Below are 27,089 nucleotides of genomic sequence, written 5' to 3' on the forward strand. Positions count from 1 at the left end.
ATGTGTAGAGATCTAATTGATATTGCCAACGACTACGGCCTGGAGCAAATAGTCACGGAACCCACTCGTGGTGTGAATACACTTGATTTACTGTTTGTGATGAATTCCTCTTTGGTTATCAGGTCCTCCACAGTACCTGGACTGAGCGACCACGATGGAATACCCATGATTTTGGTGAACACAAAGCCATTACTCAGTAAGTGTAAACCTAGGAAAGTGTTTTTGTATGACAAAGCAGACAAGGAAATGCTGAAGGAAGAGGCGAAGAACATTAGTAGAGACATACAGAATGAAGCAGATGCCCAGAAAACATCGGGTAAAAGTTCAGTTGAAGATTTGTGGAACAATCTCAAGCAGGGATTACACAAGGCAATAGATGCGACTGTCCCATCCAGGATGGTAAGTAAGAAAGATACTACCCCATGGATAAATAAGTCAATAAGAAGGTTACACAAACGAAAACAAAGAGCATACAACAAGGCAAGAACGTCAGGTAAAGCAGAGGACTGGATGAATTACAGACAGATACGAAAGGAGACGAAAAAAGCAACAAAGAAAGCACGAAGGAAATACGTACAAAGTAAATGTCTTGCATCAGTTAAACAATTTTGGTCATTTGTTAAATCCCTCAGGAAAGATTCAATGGGAATACCAACACTGAAAGACAAACTTACAGGTGAACTGGTTATGGAAAGTAAACAAAAAGCTGAATTGCTGTGTAGACAATATCAAGAACAATTCACTCAGGAGAGACTGGACGACATGCCTACGACCCAGGAAAACCATGTACCCCCTATGCCTGAAATTGAAATAAATGCTACTGGTGTGAGTAATTTGCTAAAAAATTTAGATCCCCATAAAGCAGCAGGTCCAGACGAAATCTCACCATGGGTTCTACGTGAAACTGCAGAAGAGATAACTACAGCATTAACCACGATTTTTCAGTTATCTCTTGAAACAGGGGAGATCCCGGAGGACTGGCGGCAAGCAAACGTAACACCCATCTTTAAGAAAGGGGACAAAGCCGACCCAGCCAATTACCGTTCAGTTAGTCTCACTTCTATTTGCAGCAAAATAATGGAACACATCATCCACACTAACATCATGCATCATCTGGATACACATCAGTTACTGGATGAAAACCAACACGGGTTCAGGAAAAAACACTCATGTGAAACTCAACTAATTTCTGCTATACAGGACATAGCTGAAGAAGTAGACCACAGGAAACAAGTTGATTTGATAGTGTTAGATTTCCAGAAGGCATTCGACAAGGTCCCACATCACAGACTGCTAACAAAACTGCAATCGTATGGTATAACAGGAAAGACTCACAGATGGATTAAGGAATTTTTAATCCACAGGAAACAGAGGGTGGTGGTGGAAGGAGAAAGATCAGAATGGGTCACCGTAGACTCAGGAGTCCCACAAGGTACGGTCACAGGTCCACTCTACTTTCTATTATATATCAATGACTTGCCTAATGACTTAAACTCCACCTGTCGATTATTCGCTGATGACTGCATCATCTACAAACAGGTCTCGAGCGTAGAAGATGCACAAAACCTACAGAGAGACCTAGACACTCTAACTGAGTGGCAGGATAAGTGGCAGATGGACTTCAATGCCCAAAAAAGCCATGTCTTACACATCACACATGCAAAAAACCCGGTTAAATACCAGTACTCATTAAACAACAGCACATTGATAGAGACAAAGTGTCACAGATACCTGGGGGTTGATATATCATCAGATTTATCATGGAATGCGCACGTCGACAGAACATGTGCTAAAGCCAACAGAGTTGTAGGATTTCTAAGGCGAAACCTTCATGACTGTAACAAGAGAATTAAAGATACGACATATAAGACTCTTGTTAGACCACTACTAGATTATTGTTCTACAGTCTGGGACCCCCACACTCAGACTCTGGTAGACAGACTGGAAGTAGTGCAGAGCAGAGCAGCGCGTTTTGTTAGAGGTGATTACTCTAGACACAGTAGTGTTACTAAAATGAAGCGTGAGCTGGGCTGGGAGCTGCTGAAACATCGACGCAGAGTAGGCCGCATCACCACATTCCGCGAAGCGCTTGCGGGTCGCCTATCTATCCCAGTTCGAAAAGCCCTGCGTCCGGTCCGAAGGGTTCTCCGGAAATCATCCACTACAAGCTTCATCCCAATCGCCACGAACAAAAACTGTTATAAATACTCGTTCATTCCAAGAACAATCATAGACTGGAACTCACTCCCATCAACAGTTTCCAACATCGCAAGCAAGGACTCTTTTAAAGCAGCAACCCTACAATACATTTAGGAGCAAAGCAACTAAACCCCACACTTCTCTCTCCGCGCAACTTTAACACCAGCGCACCCCCTGTCCGGTTGGCCCCTACTAAGGGGTGTTGGACAGTATACACAAGAAGTACCGATAAAGTGATTGCAGAGATGCCAAGTTCAAAAAACTTTTATGAGTGAGATTTTTATGACTCGGCGTCTCGGTGCTCGCGCGCATGCGCACGCGAACGAGGAGGGTGTCCCCCTCCCATGGTAGGGAGCTTTTTTAAATTATTAGCTCTTAATGATGCGATCTGGTGCATAGTTAAGTGACTATTTTTTTACTAATTTTGAAAGGCAAAAGGGAAGTATACCTTTAATTGCAACAATCACTCTAATCCTTTGAGCTATGCTCCTTATTTTTGGCCTAAATTGCAGACTTCACCAGATGCGTGAGAAAAATGGGTGCCATGCGTGAGATCGTGAGACAGACCCTAAATACTTGGGTCTCACGCAGAATGCGTGAGACTTGGTAGCTCTGTGATTGTATGGAGCATTTGGCTTGCCATAGACGTTCGTGCAGTCATTTTTCCAACGAAGGCGGTGATGAATTGGAGAGCGCTGCAAAAAAGTGGAGGAAACAATCAGAAAACAGGAGGAAAGAGTGAAGAGGTGAGTCAAAATGTTTACTGATTAATCCTGTATCGTATATTTTTCCCAGATTGGTCTGAAAATCAAGCTGGAAAAAATAATAATAACCATTTTTATGTGGAAGGAACTGGGTCGAAGTTGCGTTCAACCAAAACGATTGAAACCGTCGCAATAGCGTATCAATAGTGTCTGTCTAAGATGCGAAAAACTGACTCAGCAAATGTCATTACTATAAATGAGAAGTTTTTCGCGGAGTTAGACATACTTGTCGGTCAAAGTACTGACCTCAGGGCTGCCAACTCTCACTCATTGAGAGTGAGACTCACTCATTTTGGTCCTTACTCACTCTAAAACTTTATTTCATTTGCATGCATTTCTATTGATCTCACTCATTTTGACTCCTAAATTATAGCATTGGCCTAGTATGGGAGTCTCACTCTCAACTAGTTTCCAATGTTGGCAGCCCTGCAACCTGCCTTGCGCCTGCCTGGTTTGACTGATAAAATCGCATGATGGGACGTGGACATGGGATGTCATGGCAATGCTTATGCGCTTGTCCGTAGTTTGTACGCAGTGTTTCTCCCTCAGGCTCAGCAAGTTGAGCCATGGTTTGATGACGACAATAGAATTCATATTAACGTTAGAAGTTGAGAACCTCATCTGTAGACGAGGTTCAGTGACATAAAAAAATGCGCTGCCGGAGCTGCCTGAGTCAACGGGGGCAAAAACAGAAAGGACGAGCATCCACCTTGTGTCCTACCTTGTTACAGACAGTCAGTATGCTAGCCTACTTAACGTTTATAATAGACATGTGATGTAGATTGGGTTTGACATCTGAGAAGACTTCTGAGAAAGGCCAGTCTCACTTCTCTGCAGGTCTTTTAAATACAATGCAATGTAGAAACGAAACGTGAAGCCACTTCAAACGCATACTGCGCTGCACTGTAGCTCACAGAACAGCGACGTCTCCCTACCGATACGATGGCTCGCCAAACATGCAGCGCCAACCCGCTCGATCGCTTGCAGATTTGCTCTGGCACAGTTACGGGCGGATGAACGGACGGGCAGTTTGCTGTTGCAGGTGAAGACCACCACCTGTATGTGGCTGCATGCACCACACACCATCACGCGGAGTACGAAAGCAAACTGGATTTTGAATGCTTTTTTGGCTTGGTTTGACAACGAGTCCAAGTTAAAGAAGTCAGTGAGTCCTCTAAACATGTTTAATATTTGCAAATGTCATGTGATATGATACTATCTTACCAAAATGTGAAAGCTGCCTATCACTTCGTGTCGTCAAGCCGTTGACACAGACGCCGATGTTATGAGTAATGAAGGTCAAAGGTTACACAAACTTTCTGAGAAGAGGATTTCGTGTGACCCGCCCTCATCCGTATGTAAACAAACCTTTGACAGCGAAGCATGGATGGTATGTTACCCACGCGCCCACGGCCCACGTCGTTCGCAAGTTTCATTGGCTCGCTCAGCTTACAAAGAAGCACAGTTCTGGAAGGAGAAGGAATTACATCCAAGGGACAAGGTTTCACTTCAGGTTTATACAATCAAGTTTTATTCAAGAGTATAGAATCTAGATATACGTGGACCAATTCATGAATTATGACCAAATAAAAGTGCTCGTGATTGGATTGCAGGGATGCCAAGTTCAAAAAATTTTTATGAGTGAGATTTTCATGACTCAACGTCTTGGCGCGTGCACGAGGGTGTGAGAGGGGTTTAGGGAGCTTTTTCATTTTTTAGCTCTTAATGGTGCGATCAGGTGCATACTTAAATATTTTTTACTTATTTTGAAAGGCAAGGGAAATATACCTTCAATTGCAACTAAAATCCTTTGAGCTATGCTCATTATTGATAGGCCTAAGTTGCAGACTTCACCCAGTGCGTGAGAAAAATGGGTGCCATGTGTGAGATCGTGAGACGGACCCTAAAGTAAATGCTCGAGTCTCACACAGAATGCGTGAGACTTGGTAGCTCTGGGATTGTATTTGCAGTTCATTAATTACCGGTACATTAGGGGTTTTGTAATTGCCATGGCATAAAATGACTCTATGCAATTGAATACTTAACTTACATCTGATTGGTTGCTGCCATAAATACTGCAATTATTGCAATTACTAGTAACATTGTAATTGTGTTGTCTATAGAGTTTGTGTTTTTTAATGATAAATTGATATTGTTCAAATTCGTGAAATTCTTCCGTCGAGATGATGTTTTCATTGACATTTCATGCTGATTGACAAATAGCCCTACATCGACGTAAATAAGCACTGAATTGATCAGTGTTTTAGTAGTAGCCGTGATATCATGTCTACTACTAAAACACTGATTAATTTAGTGCTTATTTACGTCGATGTAGGGCAATTTGTCAAAATCAATATTGTGTCCGGCTGGGATACGGTAGTAGGACTCGACCCCTAGGGGTAGGGTATTCTGCAGTCCTGACATACTGTATACAAGCAACATGTACGGTAAGCATGGTAAGACATTTGATTTTAACGACATGCTCAATGTTGCTTATAGATGTTATTTTCTCTCTTGCAGATGTGACATTGTTGCAAGCTACCGGTACATCAATATAAGTATGCCGTGCTGGTGACCAATTCATCCTACGAACGAAGTGTCGTATTTAACCACTTGGAACATGCTTGTACCAGAGGTATGACTACTCACCGCTCCAAGAATCCACCAATCATCTCATTCCAACACTGTGACTCCCTGACCGACATCCTATGCTTCGACAGGGTACCCCCAATTTGTCCCGTCTGCGGGGGCCAGCTTGAAGGGGCCCCTGATGCCCTGCCCTTTCCCCCATTCCGAATTCCGCCCGTCTTGGTTAATGCCACCAGCAAACCATTTTGTCTCGTCATAAAGCCCACAGAAGGAACATTCTTGCAGTGAGTGCCAGTAAAAAAAAAACAAAAATGCATATCTCTGTTCTTTCAATTATAAGCTTAGATTGACATTCCATTTTGATTACATACACGTTTCAGTTCTTGGTATTCACATACTTTCAGTCTAAAATGTCATGATTGCAAAGTTGGGCATTCTTTCATGTAATATGAGAAAGATGCAATTTTCATTTATTTACTATGTATATATTACTCCCCCCTCCCCCTTTTTTGATCTGCAAGTCAATATCACAATTTGTGATAATAACCTCCAAATCTCTCTCAAAGATGATCTAGTGGATTTGCCTTCAATGGAATTATGAGAATGTTTTACTCCAAAAAACATCAACTGAAGTTACATCCTCTTACATTAAACATTCATTTTTTTTTGCCCTCCACAGATCATATGTCCCTGGACAATACCTTCATGCTGGGATCACAAGCTCTAAGGGTGTGTATAATTGGTATTTTTGTTTTATGTGAAATCACTTAAAATCAATTTTTGATAAATGTGCTGAAATTTGTCACTTCGATTTGCACACCACAAAATTATATCACTCACAATAATCACATAACTAAAATATTACATTTTTTTTTCCAAGAAAAGTGATTAGTCCTTCGATTTCATACCCATGTTTGTGATATTTATTGTACATAAATCATATAAAGACATTAGTGTAAATATCAGTTGTCTGTAGAAACTGGAATAAATATTTACCAAGTCAGCTGTTCATGAACAAACTTATCCACTTCCTTCAAACAGGCTGTTATACTAAGAATATGTCAGGGCTGTAAGAACAATGATGCAGTTTTGACAGAAGGTAAAATCATTTCCGACAAAGCTGCAACTCCAATTGATACTGATTGGCCCCAACATCTAAGATCCATTTGCCCTTTCTCTTTCTCAAAGGAAATACCTCGATAAGTATTCTTGTATACCCTTTTTCAGTACAAATTCAGTCTTTGGTGTTTGTTACTGAGTGACAGTTCATGATTTGTGTATTATTTACTCTTCTTACTTTGATGTATATGCTGTGACATCTCCGTATCACTTTCACAAGAACATTTCATTGGCATGAATGAGGTGAAGAATTCATGTTTGAAGCTGTTCCCATGCCAATTATCAAATCAAACTAGAAAAGCACTTGGAGAGCACAGACCTCCGCCAAGCCAGCGACTCATTTTCCACCCTTACACGTATGCAATTCCCTAAAATAGAAGCCTTTTGTTTATGTCATTGCTCGAGCTGCTTTGCCCGAGCTGCCTTGCCTGAGCTGAGCACATGCTTTAGTGTGCGTTTGTAAACTTCCAGTACGCGCAGCTTGAACCCCAAATTCGTTGACCTTATATGCCAAAAGCTGAAAAATCCTTCAAAAATCCATGAAAATTTCTGGATCATTACCAAAATTAAATGAGGTGTTCCTTGTGTTAATATTGACTTTTTATGCGAGTTTCATCGTAATCCGTACACAACTTTTTGAGTTATTTTGCAAACAGACAAACCAACGCCAATGATCCTTCCTTGGTGGAGGTAATTAAAAGCTGAAGAACGATTGTTAGCGGGGAGTAAAGGAAATTGTTCTGCATCCCAATTTCAATTTGAATCTTCATCCAGCAGGCACTGTCTTTAACTTTGATGAAAGGGGAGTCCACCAAGACACCACTTCCTGGGAGCAGAGTGTTGTCATCCCTCTCCTCGGTAACCATGACTACGAGATGAAACTACAGTGGGACTCTGAACTTGAGCAGTACTCTCTATTTGAAGACTGGGAAGCTGAAATGTAAGTTTTTTTACTGTCTTCATGATCACGGGTTGTGCGCATGTTGTCTTCTTGAAGGGGTCTAATTCTACCAAGTGTATCTTCAATGTTCACTTCCAGGTGGAATTCATGAAAAACTATTATTTCCACCCAGATGATGCATTGTAATGGCCTACATGCTATCTACTTGTAGGATGTCAAGTGTAAATTTACTCCATGTATAGGTTCACGGACAAAAGTCTAATTAAAAACTTCAAAACAGTTAAGAAAGTCATTTGATTTTGATATTGTCTTTTTCTTCAGGAAACAGTGATATTGATGAATTTATTGATTAATTATTAATCTATTAATTATTGTCCCCGCCGAACGAGTTCGAGCAGGGGACTATGAAACGGGCTCCGTACGTGTGTGTGTCCGTCCGTCCGTCCGTGTGTCCGTGTGTGCGTCCGTGTGTGATCAAAATCTTCAATTTGCTACTTCTCTGTCGTTTATGAGCCAATTTTGATTCTGTTTGCTTTATATGATAGCACTACATGGGAGCTTTGAAACTTCTACACAGAATTTCAGTTGTGACCCTTGACCTTGACCTTTGACCTATATTGTACATTTTGCTACAAAATGCTACTCCTTCGCCATTTCTAACCCAATTTCGATTCCGTTTGCTTTATGTGATGGCACTAGGTGAGGGCTTCAAAACTTCTACACAGAATTTTGACCTTTGACTTCTTTGACCTTTGACCTTGATTTTTGACCTATATTGTACATTTTGCTACAAAATGCTACTCCTTCGCCATTTCTAACCCGATTTCGATTCCGTTTGCTTTATGTGATGGCACTAGGTGACGGCTTCAAAACTTCTACACAGAATTTTGACCTTTGCCTTCTTTGACCTTTGACCTTGATTTTTGACCTATATTGTACATTTTGCTACAAAATGCTACTCCTTCGCCATTTCTAACCCGATTTCGATTCCGTTTGCTTTATGTGATGGCACTAGGTGACGGCTTCAAAACTTCTACACAGAATTTTGACCTTTGCCTTCTTTGACCTTTGACCTTGATTTTTGACCTGTATTGTACATTGGCTACAAAATGCTACTCCTTCGCCATTTCTAACCCGATTTCGATTCCGTTTGCTTTATGTGATGGCACTAGGTGAGGGCTTCAAAACTTTACACAGAATTTTGACCTTTGCCTTCTTTGACCTTTGACCTTGATTTTTGACCTGTATTGTACATTGGCTATAAAATGCTACTCCTTCGCCATTTCTAACCCGATTTCGATTCCGTTTGCTTTATGTGATGGCACTAGGTGAGGGCTTCAAAACTTTTACACAGAATTTTGACCTTTGACCTTGATTTTTTACCTATATTGCACATTTTGCTACAAAATGCTACTTCCGGCGGGGACATATATTACGCACCGCGTAATTTCTCCTTTTCCTTGTTTACCATAGGAATTCTGAGTATGTTTGATATGATCATGATCAAATCACAATCATGATATACAAAATGCATTTAATAGGTGATGATGCCATTGCCTCACAATTCTCCAAATAACCTTGACACAAATCTCCAATAAATTCCTTGGTGATAAAGTAAAAACGAGAGAGAGAGAGAGAAATTAGGTTTTGCGGTAATGTAATATTCATTAATTTAAAGGTTAAGAGCCTGTGACTGGCAAAGTATTGATCACACAGACATGATTTTTAGAATACATGTATCTACGTACAGGAAAATGGTAGTGTTGTGAGGATTTGGTCATAGTAACATCTGATTGGTACAGAATACTTAATCATGACCAACATCACTGTTTCGTGAAAAACATTAGCGAGACTTTTAAATTTTAATGCTCTCTTATGTTCCACTGATTTATTGAATCCTTTTCAATCAAGCATGCATGTATGATTTCCCTCTCTGTTGACGTCCAATGGTATTGCCTTGACTTGTACCTTCAGTGTGTAGTTGAATCTTCTCTACTTTTACGTTGATGATTGTGTATTCGTGGCTTATATATTTCATACCGTTCTTACAGCTCTATTCCCTGATATTTCACTCTCTCTCTGTCTCTCCATTTTAAAGGGATTGTACATGTATAGATTGGGTTCAGATGGGGGCTTCATAGGTTTCCAACTTTTGGTGCGATAATGTGTAACCTCTTATGACATATGAAAGAGCATACAATTCTAAGAGGAATTCAAAGTTTATTTGATGAAAACTGGTTTTGAAATGGCTGAGATATCCCAAAACAAAAAAGGTCCTCATAAAAGGTGAAACCCACCTTTTGTTAGAACCACTTTGCTTTGCTTTGTTTTTTAATATCTCAGCCATTTCCAAACTGACTTCATCAAAATAAAATTTAAATACCTCTTAGAATTATATGCTCTATTTCATAGTGGTCTCTACTTATCTTGCAAAATGTTAAAATCTGAATCCCCACCTCAACCAAGACTACACCATCCCTATAATTTCCCTTATGTCCACATACATGTATAGACACATACAAACACATGCACACATTATAGGGACATTTCCATGGTAACTCACGTTACATTTTGAACTCAAAATTAGGTCGTTGAGATCAATATCCTTAAAACCTAATTAGTGATATGAGTTACTATATGTGAATGAGTATCATGCACCTCCATCCTACCTCACAGCAACATTACATCCACAGACTCTTATGAGAACTATGAGAAAAAACACTACAAATGTCGGTAACTCACGTTACATAATTGTCCCCGCCGAACGAGTTCGAGCAGGGGACTATGAAACCGGCTCCGTACGTGTGTGTGTCCGTGTGTGTGTCCGTCCGTGTGTCCGTCCGTGTGTCCGTGTGTGATCAAAATCTTCAATTTGCTACTTCTCTGTCATTTATGAGCCAATTTTGATTCTGTTTGCTTTATATGATAGCACTATGTGGGAGCTTTGAAACTTCTACACAGAATTTCAGTTGTGACCTTTGACCTTGACCTTTGACCTATATTGTACATTTTGCTACAAAATGCTACTCCTTCGCCATTTCTAACCCGATTTCGATTCTGTTTGCTTTATGTGATGGCACTACGTGAGGGCTTCAAAACTTCTACACAGAATTTTGACCTTTGACTTCTTTGACCTTTGACCTTGATTTTTGACCTATATTGTACATTGGCTACAAAATGCTACTCCTTCGCCATTTCTAACCCGATTTCGATTCCGTTTGCTTTATGTGATGGCACTAGGTGAGGGCTTCAAAACTTCTACACAGAATTTTGACCTTTGACTTCTTTGACCTTTGACCTTGATTTTTGACCTATATTGTACATTGGCTACAAAATGCTACTCCTTCACCATTTCTAACCCGATTTTGATTCTGTTTGCTTTATGTGATGGCAATAGGTAAGGGCTTCAAAACTTCTTCACAGAATTTTGACCTTTGACTTCTTTGACCTTTGACCTTGATTTTTGACCTGTATTGTACATTTTGCTACAAAATGCTACTCCTTCGCCATTTCTAACCCGATTTCGATTCCGTTTGCTTTAAGTGATGGCACTAGGTGAGGGCTTCAAAACTGCTACACAGAATTTTGACCTTTGACTTCTTTGACCTTTGACCTTGATTTTTGACCTATATTGTACAATGGCTACAAAATGCTACTCCTTCGCCATTTCTAACCCGATTTCGATTCCGTTTGCTTTATGTGATGGCAGCAGGTGAGGGCTTCAAAACTTCTACACAGTATTTTGACCTTTGATTTCTTTGACCTTTGACCTTGATTTGTGACCTGTATTGTACATTTTGCTACAAAATGCTACTTCCGGTGGGGACATATATTACGCACCGCGTAAATTCTACTTTTCCTTGTTTGGACATGCAAAAATTTGGCATGTCTTATATTCAAAAGTTTCTTCAAACAAGAAACAGAGAGACTTTAAAGTCTATTGTGTCAAAGTCATGGACTAACAACATACATCACCGAGTATGGTAAAAATTCAAATTGTCTTACATTCTCCAGGTATCGTCATGTGAAGCGGTAACTCACGTTACGATAACTCACGTTACAGTTTGTCCACATGATCACAAGACGATTTTTTGTCTTAATAATCCAAAGAAAACTTACCAAGACAACTTTTTTTCACAAACAAACTCCATGAATAAAGAATCTAAATTGATTTAAACATTGATCTGACAGTAATTAATCCCATTATATCCATGAGATTACCAAAAGGCAGGAAACTTTACATTTAGAATACCAACTTGAAGATAAATTTCATTTTTAATTGAGTCGTTTTCCAAGCTTTCATTTGTACTGAGACAAAAATTGTATTCAACAAAATGATATAAAACAGAGTCTATTTCATTAAATTACACTCTTTTCCAGTTAACAAATGCATCAGAAATTGAGGATTTAATTGAGAATTTGATTTGATTGTTTTTTATTTTACTAGATTTAAATGGATTTCAGGCTATCTAGATAAAACAAGTCATCCATAAACTATTCCATTTAATACACTGAGTCACGAGACTAGAGACCTGTACATGTAGTCTGTGGAGAGTTTAAAGGTTCAGAAATGAATATTTCAATGAATCTTTTAACTTTTAAACAATGCAATTTATATTCCAATTATTTGATAATTGTTTGAATTACTCAATAATCAATTGTTTGTATGTTTGATTTGTTTACAAATTCTTATACTAAACTGGTACAGAAATTAGACTTGAATTAAAGAAACTGCAGATAAATTTTAGTTATCTGCTACCAGTATTGATCAGTTTAATAAAACATGTTCATAAATGTTTAAGCCTTAAAAAACAATGGCTTTGGTCTATGAAATGTCAAGTAGCCATTATTTAAATTGTACATACATGTAAAAAGTATACCAGTATTTTCTAGAGTAATCAAGCAGACTGAAGCAGTAAATCCCAATGAAAAACATGAATAGTTAATATTTTGTGACCAGGAGGCTAACTATTAATATCACAAAATGTTGATAGTTTGCTTGAAGGTACATGACTGTCCAGCTCTTAAAGAAAATGTCTGATAATGAGGTTCACATTCAACAAGTTTTTGGTAATAGATCAGCATGTAAAGTAAATTATAGCAAACATGGAAAAGTTTCATTGTAGGATTTTGCAACAATATAGCTATAACCTCAGAGTAGAATAGTATAAAACACATTTAAGCGTGTCAAATTCACAATGTTCAGTTCTCAAAAATCTCAGAAAAAACAGCAGGAAGCGAGCTCCAATCTTAAAATTCTGTTCATACATGTAAATGTTTCAGCCTCATAAACAATGGCTTTGGTCTGTACAGGTAGGTATGAACTATGAAATGTCAAATAGTAATCACTTGAATTACAAAAACAAGAACTTTTCAAGAGTAATCATGCAGTGATTATCCCAATCAGGAGGCTATTAATAGTTATCACAAAATTTTGATAATTTGCTGGAACAAGGTCCATGCAGCTTTAGAAGAAATGTCTTACTTTCATAACAGATCAGTATACATGCACTGTAATATTGAATAGTAAATGTGGAACAGTTTCTTTCAGAAGTTAACATGTGATGAATATGTGTAATTGATACATTGTACATGTAGACCAGTTGGTTTGGTGATAGAGAGAGACCGAGAGAATAACAATCTACTGGAAATAGAATCTTAATACAAGAGTTCAGTAATCAAGTACTCATTGGTATACTTACAATCACAACCTTCATATCATTTCTCGGTATTAAAGAAAAATCATGTCGGTAACTCACGTTACATTGTGGTAACTCACGTTACATGGTAACTCACGTTACAATTTTAAGACCTCTGTTATGAGAATTTGAAGCAAAGACTATAAGTCCCATCATATTTCTTGGATGTGTGCTGCATAGTTATTTGATAATCCAAAATACCATGTCTCAGTTGGGCATAGTAAAATTGCTAGGTTAAAAAGTTCATGTTTCGGTAACTCACGTTACAGCAGCTTCTCGAGCTATGTAAGAGCACGCTGGTGTCCGAAGTACATATCTTATATTGAGGTCTCCACTTTATTTACTGCTAGATTAATATATTTTTAATTTGTAAAACCAAACAAAGTTTGATTTGAGCCTCAAATATAAAAAAATAATCACAAAGAGCAACAAAAATGCGTTTTTAGGGATTTTTAGGTCAAAAAATGCTTTCTGGTTTCAAAAGGTATAAAAGTGCACAAAAGGGAACTTTTCTTAAAGGTAAAGTTGGTTTCACACACTTCAAACTATGGCTAACAAAGTAAGATTATCAGTTATCCTGAAATATGCGGGTAAAATTTTGGTGGTCATGTCGCACAACTCACGGAAATGCCCATTGCCATAGACTCACAAAACATAATCCATAGACAAATGCAGACACATCATGCAAGCCTAAGGCAATTCTTGTTTTGTCATTTTTGTTTGTGGCTCCCCCCTCTCTGCCAGGTATCTTGATGAGACGCACAACTGCTTTGACTTCGTTGTGGGATTCTTGAATCGTGTGCAGTACAACCAGAGAGTAAAAGATTGCCATACACCTCTGACTCGGGAGGAACTCTGCAAAGACTACATTGTCACCATGACAACCAGAGCCGCGGATTTCATTCGAATCCATCGCACAATCAGGCAGGATGGATATGTGACGCAGAGACAGCAGGACAGATAATGATGTCCTTGGGACTGGCAATATATAAACTGTTTGGTCCTGAGCTTGAGTTTTGTATTATATTTGGTATTATTGTACCAACACATGGACTACTTACTCAATATATCATGTATATATTTTACTGAAATTTTGTTAAAGCAACAAGTAAAAATTGTAGACCTTTGAAACAAACAAATAACTGTCTTTTGTGTCCTAATTTGTTATGTACTATCTATAAAAGGAGGAAAGGCAATGTTACACATGGTGCTGCTTATACAGTGGCCCTGCTTAGTTGGAAGCAGTCAGGGAACAATCTTTGCTTCCATTCATGCTAGACTCATGTATAGCAGGAAGTGCTGAAAGAATTAAGTTCATAGGAAGTGCGGACCACACTATAATTGGGCATTCCCCTTACAGCGGGTTTGTTCTGTAAAGTTATCTCATAAGCAATCTCCATTTCCTTTAAATGGAACACACTTCGTTTTTCTTACAGTCTGTGATGTACACCTGTGTGTTTGGTTTCTGTCTCATGACAATTCAAGCAAATGTTTGATGGTCTTCTGCTATGTACTGATCTGTTTTCATGACTAAGTGCTATCTGGACGTGGTCATTCAGTAATTATCACGCTGACCATGCAAATCAGAGCAATAATGCAACTTAAACTGCCTCTTTGCAATTGCACATAACCCAATCACCTCAATGTTCAATAAGATTTCAAACATAATTCACCTCGATTCAGTACTACTTCATGGTCAAAATCCAAACATTCAAACACAAGAATGGATAATAGATAATATATTACAAACAAACTGACTCGTGTAGAGAGTTTTTCACTTTTTTAAATTACAATCTTCATTGTTTTAGAAAATATATGTTCATACTGTATATACAATTTATTTCATACAAGAGAAACTTGACTACAATCCTTGAATTTCTTGGAAAGCAAAGACCTTTGAGACATAAGATTTTAGGTCATTAAATAAAGAATGAAAAGATAGGAAAAAGGAAACTCAATGGTACCATTGATGTCTGTTATTGCACTGTATGTACGAAAAGCAAGAATGAAAGGAAGCAGAGAAATAAAGCAGGGTCACAGTATGCTGCACACAGCAGAGTTTGTTTTCCGAACAGACTGTGACGACTTTGAGCTGCTCTGGCGATCGTACTCGGCTTGGCGGAGTTTACTCTGCAGGTCGCTGATCTGCAGCTGGTATTCCACCTCCTTATTGCGGAAATTCTGCAGTGTAGAGAGATAGAAAGAGAACTAAAGTTGAAGAGTTTGTTAAGAGTGCAGTTGTGAAAGATGTATCTCCCCTATGAGTCTTTACATATCAGAGAGAGGCACATCTACCATAAAACCAGACATTTTTGCATGCATGAAACTTTCACAAATTTCATGAGGAGCCAGGATTCACAAAAGTAAGATGTGTGCTACCTAATCCATTGAATGCCAGGTGCAATTTGTGAAAGTTTTAGGTTTTACAGCATGCCCTTCAGAATTATGTTGCATGTCTGATGGGACCATACTGTGTGAGTAAGCGAGAATATCAACTGCTGAAAGTTACGGCTCTTGTGTACGAAAATGAATGACATGACCATCTCTCTCACCACATTGCACCACTCCTGTACATCTCGTGGTTTGAGGGGACCCTGGATGCTGCCATCTCTTCTGATGTAAACTTCTCCCCCTGGCGCGGAGTAAAGAGTGTCGGGCCTTCCTGGTTTTACAATCAACTTGATAACCTTGAAGTCACAGTCTTCAGCTGCACAGTCATAAAAAATGCAAACAAAAACTTATGTTATTTTGAAACAGATATAGGGTGGTAATTTCCTTAGCCCCCCCCCCCCCCCACCTACCCTCTACTGCACATCCCTATTGTATTAGAGTGATTAATAAAAGGATTGTACAAGGTAGCACGCCAGTCGTATTGAGGTCCATGTGACAGATAGTTCTAGCCAAATGTAATACAGTCAACCTTGCCCAAATTGAATCTATTTGGACTGAAGAAATAGCTTCGACTTCATGAAAATTTGACTTATGAGGGGTTAAAATCAATAGAATGTAAAAAAGAGGACTTGAAAAGACCTTCAACTTAGGCAATTATCAAACTCATGCAAGGTCGCCTTAGGCAAGGTTGACCGTATCTGAAACAATACTTCTAAAGAAGCGTCTTACTTAATTTGATACAAATGCTACTGAAATCAGCCTCTAGCAATGACTGAACTGCTGATAGGAATTTACAAGTACAGCATAAGTGTACCTTCATCGTGATCCAGCACCGGAATGAACAGTACACTGTACATCTGAGGCAACACAGGAGGGTCAAACTTCTTGATGGTGTCATCTATTGCCAGCCGTACGTCGTCTTCCTGTCTGTGGGTCATTGGTGTACCTGTAACATTACCTGGTAGAGGGAGAGTGAGAGAAGAATAAAAAGATTGTTCAGCATGGGATGCTTATCATTGGACAGTTCCTCTCATCAACAGGATGGTCCACTGGTGGAGTTTCAGCAAGTTGTGGCATAATGCTAAAGCGTTTGCACAAAATCTTTCTCAAACAAGTCACTCCGTTTTTGGAGAAGATTTTTCAAATGTACAGTACTGTGTCTCGCTATTTTGGGGTGCACTCTGGGTTCCCATTAAGACTGTCTTAACTGTATAAAAAGACTTTCATTTTGCACTTTATTCATGATTACTGCCAAGTTTAGTTTAAACAAGACCATATGACAGAAAAACAAAAGACAAAGATATATGTACTGCTGGCAATAGATGATACACAGCAAACAATACACATCTGACATAGAGTGATTGTAATATAGCTCACTTGCACCTCTGCTCAGGTGAACTAAAAAGTGCAATATCTTTTGGGAAAAAAATAGTAGTAAAAGTTTGAATGGGGCGTGTGATAACTAGCAGACTGACACCAAAGAAGTTTAGTCAGATCAGTGGAATATGCAAAGAGTGGCCTCTACTCTGGCTTTTAACTCCTTGCTAATGCAGAACATAAAATAGAGGAATCTCACGTGAATGCCACAGGATGATACGTAGTTCAAGTTTAATTCTAATCAAAGAAAGATATATGATGGATTGACTAATTGTGAAACACAAGACATAGCATTTAATGGTAACTGATCATCGTCCTTTGTGTCACAGCTTTCGATCAATTTTGTTTTTCCTCTCTCTCCTGGATTAAGACGCTATGTGCCTCATATCCCACATGCTACAGAGAAAAAATAGGGCATATTTGTTTGTTTTTTTCTCATTTTTAAAAGAATGTTTTGTCGAGCTGTGTGGCTTTCTGATCCACAAGTACACATGTACAAAATCAAAATAACTAAACATGTATTTACCTCAATGTAGGTACTGCAGTCAATGTAAATAACTCCTGGAGCAGTGCATCGAGAGCTCAACTTCAAGTTGAGCAAGTTAAGATAATAATACAGGCGACTCCCGATATTACGAAGTCCTCGGGACTGGCAGTTTTCTTTTGTTACATCAAAATTTTGTCAAAGCTAAACAGATGAAGTGCATAAGTACATAAAAAGGATGATTTGGGGACCTGAGTTTGATTTTGCTCTGACCAAAATTTTGTTATAACTTTGTTTTATAATGGGAGTGCTCTGTATATTTCTACACAGCATCTCTTGTGGAGGCATTTTTTTTTATTTTTTATTTTTAGTTCTAGTGTGACATAGGTAATTGAGAGCAAGTTTAAACAGGATTATAAGGTACCTCTGTCATCTACTCCAAGCATAAGCGCACCCCCAGAGCTGTTCAGGAATGCGCAAACGTAGCGGGAAACCGTCTTCCTTAGGTACTGGAGGTTGAGATTTGACATCTCCTTGAACTCCAGCATGCGCGTCTCATTGCCAAGGTGTTGTCCTACCACCAAGGAAAGATCATCGTCGGCACTTCTGTCCTGTGTCTCATTCTTTGGGGTTTTCCTCCGATTGGGTTTCTGGTATACATCAACTCTTAACGTCCTTCCATCTTTGACAAGTCCGTTTGGCACCTGCTGGCATTGCTGGATATCATTCAGGGCAATATGCTGCATGTCTGGTGTTGGTAGTTTTAAGGTAGCAGTGTAGCAGTTGCTCGGGTGGGAGTAGCGAATTTTCACATCTCTGTGGTCTAAGGCGAGGCCGGTGCAATCTCGAGTGAGTTGGAGGATCATGGCCGCAATCTGCGCCTTTGGACGTTCGTTGTTGAGGTTTCCCAAGAAGAGAGCATTTGTCCGTAGTGACGACTGAGCCATGACCGCAAGGAGTTTTGTCATGGACAATATACTTGTGTGATATTTTATGATCATTGCTCTGAATCTGTGCAAAATAAAGGAGAGTGAAACTGTTACTGGAAATTGTGATTCAGTGATCGAAAGGCAGATCTTCAAAAAGAAAATACAAATGTGATTAAATACAAATGGTATATGGGTTTCATAAAAATGTTGGCAAATATCTTGAAGATCTAACCAAGCTTTTTGAAAAAAAACAAAACATGTCTGTACTGGTAAATCTCTAATCTCCCACCCCATTTCTAATGCTGGCATTTCAGTAGCCATTGAAGGCTAGAGAACATTTTGTATGCTTGGGTGGCCATCATTGGTTTAGAATTGTCTGTCAAATGTAATTTGGACTTTTGTGCTGGCAGTGGTGTACATTGCACTGTGTTTGGTTGGTTTGTTGTCACACTACAGTTCAGTGCTGACACAATCAATCACATCTAACTTATTTCTAGTTTGTAGTTGCTTTATTTCATTTGCAAGACCACCATAGCGTAGGCCTATTAATTGTATTATTATAGTCTAGCATATTTAATAAAACGGATTCTACTTTCTAGATCATAATAGTTTTTATAAATACAAATAGGGTCCAGATTAATCATTATTATCAATTAACATTGTTTACATTAATCTCAATACCGGTACCACTACTATTACGGCACGTCATTATCTCATGATCTATGACGAGCATGCTTGACTGCCTTTTGAGCGAGCGTGTGCCGATACATTATCTAAACACCACGAACACTAGCATAGTATCATGATTCACACTATAACTAGACCCACTTCTAGAGTCTAGTTTCTGAGTTTTATTGAGAAGTTTATCAACATTTGAACTCTAGATTTCTATAGTAAAATTAGAAGTTTCTAACGCTATAGAACCTAGTATTAGTAGAACCTACTGGTACTACTACTAGGCCACCATATCCAGGACTCCTCATTTGTTTAATCTTATTATTTTAGAAATATGCCTCTGGCAGGGCCGGCTACAAAATCACGTGAGCTGCGATCTCTCGGCAGGTACAGGTTGAGTACTGCAAACTTATTTGGCATCCAAACTATCTATGCACAAAAGAGGAAATAAAAATAGAAGGAAAAGAAACGAGGAAATGTGAACTTACATAGAAAAGAATGTGTGGGGCTGGGGCTCTCGGTGGTTGTTGGCCACTTGTCACTCGAGATGCGCCACATTTTACGTGACGGCGACAAGGCCCCTACGTAGCGTAGTTTAAAACAAAATCAACATATCTTCTAGAATACCCTGCTCATTCGTGTCTAACAGACGGAGAAATCAGACAGAGATAAACTGAAAAATTGAATTACACTAAATTTACTGGCCTTACATGTAGTATACTACAGTAGTATTTTGCTTTTTGGTGTGGTTTACTGTATACTGTTTACTGTTCACATGGAGATCGCCGCCATATTGGAGAATACATGTCCTTGTTCAATCCAAAGAGATTTTTCTCCTCCCCACCACTGCGGAAAATCTCTTTGGTTCAATCATACCAGTTTGTGATGTATATTTCTTTCTTTTTTTCACTGGACTGAATTCATTTTTTCTGCCAAAATGCATTCAGAACTATTTTTGAATATTTATAAACGGTATATTGACAGCTGCAGTACTTGAAATTTGTATATCTTTAAATCATATTTTTTGAAAAGTTTTTCAGACTAATCCAACCTTCAACAGGCAAGATAAGAGAAATGACATCATCGTATGCCAGATCGAAAGTTTGTCGACCTCCGACGACTTGATCGACTCGAGCTAGCTCGCTCAGCACATCAGCTCGTTCGCTCGAGTTGATCCGTGAATGGTCACCTTCTCAAGGCGAAAAAAAAACAGGAACGGGCGCTCTATTGACTGATGGATATTGAACAAATATTACGGTCACTATATTCGCTGGCCATGTTCGTGTACGTCTAACGCAGTTTAGTCCTACATCCTCTAACTGCGGCTATGAACGGTCGATCAGCCCTTTGCCAGGTGTACCGTCATCACGGCCCTTGTAATGTGTGTATACGTATGTGAATGACCCTGCCATGTACAGCACTGTCGACTTGTAAATTGGAGAGATCCAGACGAAGGTACGTACAGTACGCTGTGTGAATGACACACAGACGTCAGACGGGGGGCTGGGCAAACTGTACGGTATACGCCGGCTCGCTCGTTGCCTGATACAGCTACACCCAGTGATGTGATGCCCGACTCAGCTCCAGCTCTTAAAGGACAAGTTCACCTTCGTAAACATAAGGATTGAGAGAATGCAACAGTATTTGTAGAACACATCAGTGAAAGTTTGAGGAAAATTGGACAATCGATGCAAAAGTTATGAATTTTTAAAATTTTTCTGTTGGAACCGCTGGATGAGGAGACTACTACAGCTTGTGAGTCATATGCGTACAACAGTATAAAGAAAATGTAAAGAAAAGTCAACATATTTTCATTTTTTTCGCATAATAAAAGGGCACTTGACTTGCCTCTTTCTAAAGGGAGGGGGAATAATATTACCCACAACATTTGTTGGTAACGAGTCGGGGGAATGTGCACTTTTTTCAAAAGATGAAATTTTGTGAAATTCTCTATATATTTTCCTTATATTGTTGTACGCATGTGACATCCAAGTTATTCAGACACTGCAGTAGTCTTCTCATCCAGCGGTTACTGAAAAAAAAACTTCAAAAATTCATAACTTTTGAACGGATTGTCCGATTTTCCTCAAACTTTCAATGATGTGTTCCACTAATATTGCTACATTCTCTCAATCCTTATGTTTATGAAGGTGAACTTGTCCTTTAAACAATAGTGCCAAATACTGGTGGACTGTGGACCCAACACAAAAAGTCATGAATATGATGGTCACAGCGGCCTACAAAATTGGTAGACCTAGCTAGATATTATTTGTCTTCTATCAGCATTTAATGTGGACTGACCCAAGAATTTGCTGAGTGACAGGAGGAATCGGTTCCTTAACATTGGACGTTTGGAATAGTAAGTTAGTGACACATTTTCTGTGTCTGTGGTGAGTTGTCTAAAAAGTAGATCTAATTTACAAATTTGTCTAATTGATATGACAACTGTCCGACCAAAGCAGAGTGTGTAGAAACTAGTTCCCAACACAATACAAATCTACATTGTATGTTTCCAAATTTAGATCGGGTACACGCCTTTGCTATTTTGATTTGAAGAATGGCAATTAATTTATTAACGTTAGAGTTCTAACATAACAGTCTAGATTGTTTTCTAGATAGTTCTGATGAAATGTCCTTTCATATCCGTGTAAGTGTTTAGACTAGTTCTAATAGGCTGGTGTCTAGCAAATTCTAACCAAAAAACAAACAAACAAATAAAAACAAATTCCATCAAAATCACAGGCTGGTTTCGAATCACTCATGTAAATTTGAACCAAATCAGTTGTTAGAAAACATTGATATTGATGTTGACTTGCATGTTCAGATCTGTGATCATGATATGTGTAGATTTAGTCTATGACTGTGTGAGGTACGTAGCAGAAGAAATTGTGTGTGTGTGTGTGTGTGTGTGTGTGTGTAGTTTTCTGTTGATGAAACTAGTATTGAAAGTCGGGTTGAAGTGATTTGACACTATAGCGATGGTAGCAAAAGTTCCAGTATGTGCTTCCGCTGAAATGTAAAACAGGAAAACATATCCCGAGTACCAAGGGTACATGAAGATCTAATTGAAAGAATCCTACATTTGAGTTCTAATGGCTTGGATTAGGGTATTTTGGTCAGGATAAAGGTTGAATGGTCACTTTAAGGGGGTACATTATTTTAGTTTGAGTTTTCATGAAAAGGTTTACTGGAATATTGCTTAGTAAGTGGCATTGCAACATGGCATAATCATGATTCTAACCACAAGATCTGTGTCTTTGAACTTAAACCTTGTGACCTGATGTCTATCATTTTATGGCCTGGAACTCTTTTCCCAATGGCCTGTTGCATATTAATACACTCTCTATTGTACCAGAAATACCTAGTAGCCTTGTTTGCTGGGCAGTGCCATACGACAGTAGTATGTGATTTGTGTCAAAGTTTAATGTAAAGTACTTTGGTATAATTTTGCTTCTTCACACACATACAGAGCTGTACAGTACAGGGCGGATTTCTAAGTCTTGGTGTTTACTGATTCCATTTGATCCCTTCCACAGAGCTGCGATGTGGATCTTATCCAGAGATTTTGCTGCAGGTAGTTGGTGTGCACCTCAGTGTCATTGAGGGGGTGTCAGTCCATGAAGGGGATTCCGGGTATGGAGAAGATAGAAGAAGTGGCTGGACTTCGGCCTGGGGGAGGGGACTCCGTGCTGACCAATGGATCTGTTGGACACTGCGAGAGAACAGAGAAGAGGAAATTGCCCTCGAAGCTGAACTTCACATGTGTCGGGGAGCACCGACATCATCAAAATGGGCCCTTGCCCCAAGTCGTGAATGGGGACATGAACGGTGATCCGTCTCACACAGTGCAATCAAGGAAGGAGAACGGGCATGCTGCCCAGGTGAAGGAGAGTGATCTGCAGGGGATTCCCCACAGTGATAGTGATGGCGCAGTGAACGCTGTGAATGGGGAAAGTCCCCTCAGCGATGCTGATGGGAGCGGTTTCAGCGAGCCCGACTTTGACGCCGACCTGTGCGACAGGTTGGACCGTCACAGGTTGGGTCTAAGCCTCCACTTGCCTTCTAGGAACTGTATAAAGGAAGAGGATGAGATAAGGACTGAGCCAGATCCAAGGCACAAAGTCGTCTTGAAAGACAAGCTCCCCCCGCCAAAGGAGTCACTCCTCTTAAGACTGTTTGAATCCAAGTACTTGGACGCATCCATTGCGATTACCCACTTATACAAATCAAAAGAACCTGGGGTTCAATCATATATTGGTGAGCTCACTTTTCTTTCTACGGTGAATACCGTTGCTTGAAGTTTACAGCTACTTTGTTGAAATATGGACATACAAATATTTTAATTTCATGACATAGCATGTAGTCCAGGCATTTGTTGATACTGTGTACACCATATATTTTGTGGATACTGTACAAATTGGGACTTGTAAGACACAAATGGTTGAATTTATGACTGAAGGAATGCAAAAGAAGTATTACCAGTTATCAATTTTTTCAGAGAAAATTTGCAGTATCCTGTGTTAGACCAGTGCACTTGTATTAGGGAGGCAATATTTTCATGAGTTGTTAATTTTTATACTCAAAATACAAATCATGCTTCAACATGTACAGTGTATTATCTTACATTAGATTTGTCTCCCTGAACGCCTAAGAGCCTTTTGGACACTTGTCATGAAACTTCACACCAACGGAGAGAGGCAAAATATCTCTTTTGATGGACATTTCCACTCCCTTTCAATCAATGACAAGAAGGATTAACAGTTCAAATAAAAATAAACAACAACAACTGAAGACTGTTGCATATAATGGCCATGTTGCAAGTCACAAATCCGTACTATGCTACATGAGTACTTTGTATGTCATACCAGTGCATGACATGTTTATGTTAGATCACAATTACTTTTCTTTAATTCTGAGGCAATGTTATTTCCAGTTTGCAGTTTCTAGTTTCATCTCCCCCCCCCTCCCCCCCCCCCCCCCATGATCATGAAAAGAAAGTTAAAATTTTGCAGTTATTCGTGAGTTGGTGTCAAAACACTGCACTGCCTTTGAAAATAAAGTGATCTGCTTGTATGAAATAAAGAGATAAATACAGTATGGGGGTCTGGAACTGAAGCTAGCATAAAGTGTGCATGACCTCAATCAATGAACTTATCCCTCTGTCCTTATCTGCCCTTGACTCACAGCCAACAAGTTGTTCAGCCTTGCAGAGAAGGACTTTGACTTCTACCTGCCACAGGTTCTCAACATCTACATCCACATGGCTGACCTGGCTGAGGTCATTCACCCCTATTTGGTATACAGGTATGTTGACCCTCAAAGTGAATCTCTCTCTCTCAAAAAAACCCAACAACAACAAAACAAAACAAAACAAAACAAAACAAAACAAAACAAAACAAAACAAAACAAAACAAAACAAAACAAAACAAAACAAAACAAAACAAAACAAAACAAAACAAAACAAAAACTAAAAGATTGTCACACAAAAGATTTCAGCATCTGGAGCGTGCAATATCTAACGTATTGATACTAACTGCAACTTAGACAATATATTTACACCTTGCCTCTACTGGTGCAAAACTGGACTTGCTCTTGGATGGAATTTTGTTTCAGTTATATCTATCCAAATGTTTATGCGCAATATCAATATAAATGAATACGATTTCAAAACAATTTCTGATTCTAACAGGAAAAGTAGGAAAGATACTGCCTTTACATCTATTGCTTGTTCATATCTCTATAGATTTCATACTGTCTGTGAAGCAAACAAATCATGAAAATATCTCTTGCCAATCATACAATCTTTTGAGAGATGAAATATTTGTTTCTCCCCGCATCAATGTTTGTTGGGGGTGGGATGGAGGAAACTTTCTCACAGCACAGGACTTCAGCTGTATAGCAGCTGTAGCTATAGCCATCCAACTTGATGTGCATTGCACATTATTGTCACAATAGTTAAACAATGTCTGGGCTCAACATTCGTGGTGGCTGGATGTCACAGGCAACGGAGCCACTAAAAATTGATGTTGGGCTACCAAATTTATCTTTTGATGACTCGATCAAGTAATTTAGCTTCAAAATGAATTGTTATGTTCCCTTTAATACTGGACCACCAAAATCTCAATTCTAACGATTTTTTTTTTTCTGGAGGAAAGAAAAAAAGTTTGTGTCGAGCCCTGGATGTACAACTGTGTACAAGCTGAGTCGGGCCAACTCCTCCCCAAAGACTGCTTGGATTCTGAAGTATATGGAGAAGAGATGCTTTTATCTTCCTTCTGTTTGACCTTGTGATATCATGAGCTTGATTTCTCTCCGGATTGCATTTCTGAGGCTTAAAATCACAATTTTAAGACAGAAGTCAGTAAAATAATCCAGAGCGCTTACAAAGATGATTAGTGCCCAAGTTACAGCATGTTCTTTTTTTGTAAAGCACTCCGAGTAGGAAAACTGTGTTCAGAGTAAAGTGCAGTAGGCAGTTTTTAAAATCAATTCTGCCCCTGCAGTAATTCAACCTTCGAATATTAGTGTCTCATACAAAACGATATGTAAAGTAATATTATTGATGACAAAGTGCTTGATAGGCGCACAATGCTATATGATGTTTTAGGTGTTGAGAATGTAGGGGAGTTTTGTGAAGACAAGTTGACATATGTGGGAGAGGGAGGAAACTGCTTGAGAAGGAATCTGACAGGGCTTAATGCCAAGAAATACAACCAAACAACAAAAATGTAATAACAGCTGAGTAGACCATAGGTTCCTGTGCACTGTAGATGAAACACTTCCCGTAACTGCGGCAGTCCAGTGCGAGGTTTGGCTGCCAAGTGGCCTGCCCAGCATGAGCACATTTCAAATTCGTTTCTGGCAAAGGCACAGGCTTTGCAACTTCGAGTGGATTGAGGCGGCCAGCTAATCGTTTGCATCCACACAGAAACTGGTGAACTGCAGTTTCTCCAGCTTTCTAGCCAAGGATGGTAGTCTTGTTTGCAAACCCCAGAGGTTTCTAGACACCATCTGTCTTTCATTTGAATTTTGGCTTGATATTATTTGTAGTTGTTTCCTACTTTTGAGCATAAAGCATTTCTGGGTGGGGGAAAACTGCATGAAAATCTTGTGCTTCCTTCCATATCAACAGGTGGTGATGTAATGTACGTGTAACTCTCGCTATTGAATTTCAAGAAAACAACTGATATGTAGCCTGGGGTCATTGTTGGTTGTTTGTTGAAACAGGCATCATTTTTTTTTAAACATGCATGTGTCCTTTCAGGAGATAAAGACGTATTCATTTTTTTCCCTCCAAATATTTAGCGAAATTCTTGCAAATTTTCATACTTAAAGTCTTTGTAACACTTTATTTTTAGATGAGAAAAGAGAGCCAGTTGCCTGAAGCAACTAAAACACCTTAATTTTAGTAATACTGTTATATGCAATGTTGGCTAAATTGATTTTAGGAGGAAAATATTCATGTGGACCCTGTCTGCTTTTTCCCTAGTTGCTCTTGTTATAAAATGTTGACCAGTGTACAAGTGTAGCTAAGACACAAAGCTCGGTTTTGAATGTGTGTGACAGTCATTCAGAAACAACCATGTTGCAGACAACTTTTTTTCACATATTGAATGTTAACACAGTCACTCTTTCCCCACCGCTCACAAAGGAATATCATGAAACAGTCGAACAGTATCTCACAGGTTGACAAATTTGCAAATTTTCTGGTGAACCTAAGTCACTGTATTTTGAGGAAAGGTAAATCCTTATTCAGAATATGCACAAAGCAAGATTGTGTGTGTGTGTGTGTGTGTGTGTTTTTAAAGTGCTTTTAGAACTTCATGGTAATACGATGCTGTGTCTGTTTGTATCATATCAATGTTGTCTTTGTTGCTCTACGGGATGGATTGCACATTCCATTTTGTACATTGTAGTTGTGGCTCACCTGAGCGAGCCAAGTGTCTCAAGTGAGCAGTTGCG

At 39.1% G+C, this 27,089-nt stretch overlaps 3 protein-coding genes across 5 annotated transcripts in view; 2 read left to right on the forward strand and 1 right to left on the reverse strand.

Annotated features, from left to right (window-relative positions):
- LOC139713380 (uncharacterized) lies at positions 1-14,235 on the forward strand. The gene is made up of 6 exons (XM_071625117.1): positions 1-399; positions 1,201-1,432; positions 5,599-5,836; positions 6,232-6,281; positions 7,449-7,611; positions 14,016-14,235. The coding sequence occupies exons 1-6, from the start codon at positions 1-3 to the stop codon at positions 14,233-14,235; spliced, it is 1,302 nt and encodes a 433-aa protein (XP_071481218.1).
- Positions 14,236-15,305: 1,070 nt separating this feature from the next.
- Positions 15,306-18,470, reverse strand: LOC139713384 (schlafen-like protein 1). The gene is made up of 4 exons (XM_071625120.1): positions 17,948-18,470; positions 16,468-16,620; positions 15,824-15,990; positions 15,306-15,452 (listed from the first exon to the last, which is right to left on the reverse strand). Exons 1-4 carry the CDS (start codon positions 18,468-18,470, stop codon positions 15,306-15,308), a joined length of 990 nt encoding a protein of 329 aa, XP_071481221.1.
- A 1,970-nt stretch (positions 18,471-20,440) lies between these two features.
- Positions 20,441-27,089, forward strand: part of LOC139713379 (phosphatidylinositol 4-kinase beta-like) — a 40,824-nt gene continuing 34,175 nt past the window's right edge. Inside the window, exons 1-3 of one of the 3 annotated variants that reach the window (XM_071625114.1) lie at positions 20,441-20,582; positions 22,664-23,384; positions 24,314-24,431. In XM_071625114.1, coding sequence (XP_071481215.1) covers positions 22,745-23,384; positions 24,314-24,431 — 758 coding nt within the window. In that variant the 5' untranslated portion in view covers positions 20,441-20,582; positions 22,664-22,744. Of the gene's footprint in view, positions 20,583-21,321; positions 21,491-22,663; positions 23,385-24,313; positions 24,432-27,089 lie in introns of those variants that run through there. The other 2 variants (XM_071625115.1, XM_071625116.1) reach the window with 2 other exon arrangements.

This window comes from Diadema antillarum, unplaced genomic scaffold (genome assembly GCF_040938485.1).
Source record: "Diadema antillarum isolate AM-2024a unplaced genomic scaffold, OU_Dant_1.0 seq00001955_RagTag, whole genome shotgun sequence".
NCBI classification, from domain to species: domain Eukaryota; kingdom Metazoa; phylum Echinodermata; class Echinoidea; order Diadematoida; family Diadematidae; genus Diadema; species Diadema antillarum.

Bases quoted from the DNA above. Each gene is read 5' to 3' on its own strand.
- LOC139713380 (XM_071625117.1), top strand. From the start codon at position 1: ATGTGTAGAGATCTAATTGATATTGCCAACGACTACGGCCTGGAGCAA. The intron at 5,837-6,231 runs GTGAGTGCCAGT...TGCCCTCCACAG, and splicing joins ACAGAAGGAACATTCTTGCA to ATCATATGTCCCTGGACAAT. The intron at 7,612-14,015 runs GTAAGTTTTTTT...CCTCTCTGCCAG, and splicing joins GAAGACTGGGAAGCTGAAAT to GTATCTTGATGAGACGCACA.
- LOC139713384 (XM_071625120.1), bottom strand. From the start codon at position 18,470: ATGGCTCAGTCGTCACTACGGACAAATGCTCTCTTCTTGGGAAACCTC. The intron at 15,991-16,467 runs TGCTGTACTTGT...TTTGCATTTTTT, and splicing joins TCACGATGAAGGTACACTTA to ATGACTGTGCAGCTGAAGAC. The intron at 15,453-15,823 runs GTGAGAGAGATG...TCTACACTGCAG, and splicing joins TACAGGAGTGGTGCAATGTG to AATTTCCGCAATAAGGAGGT.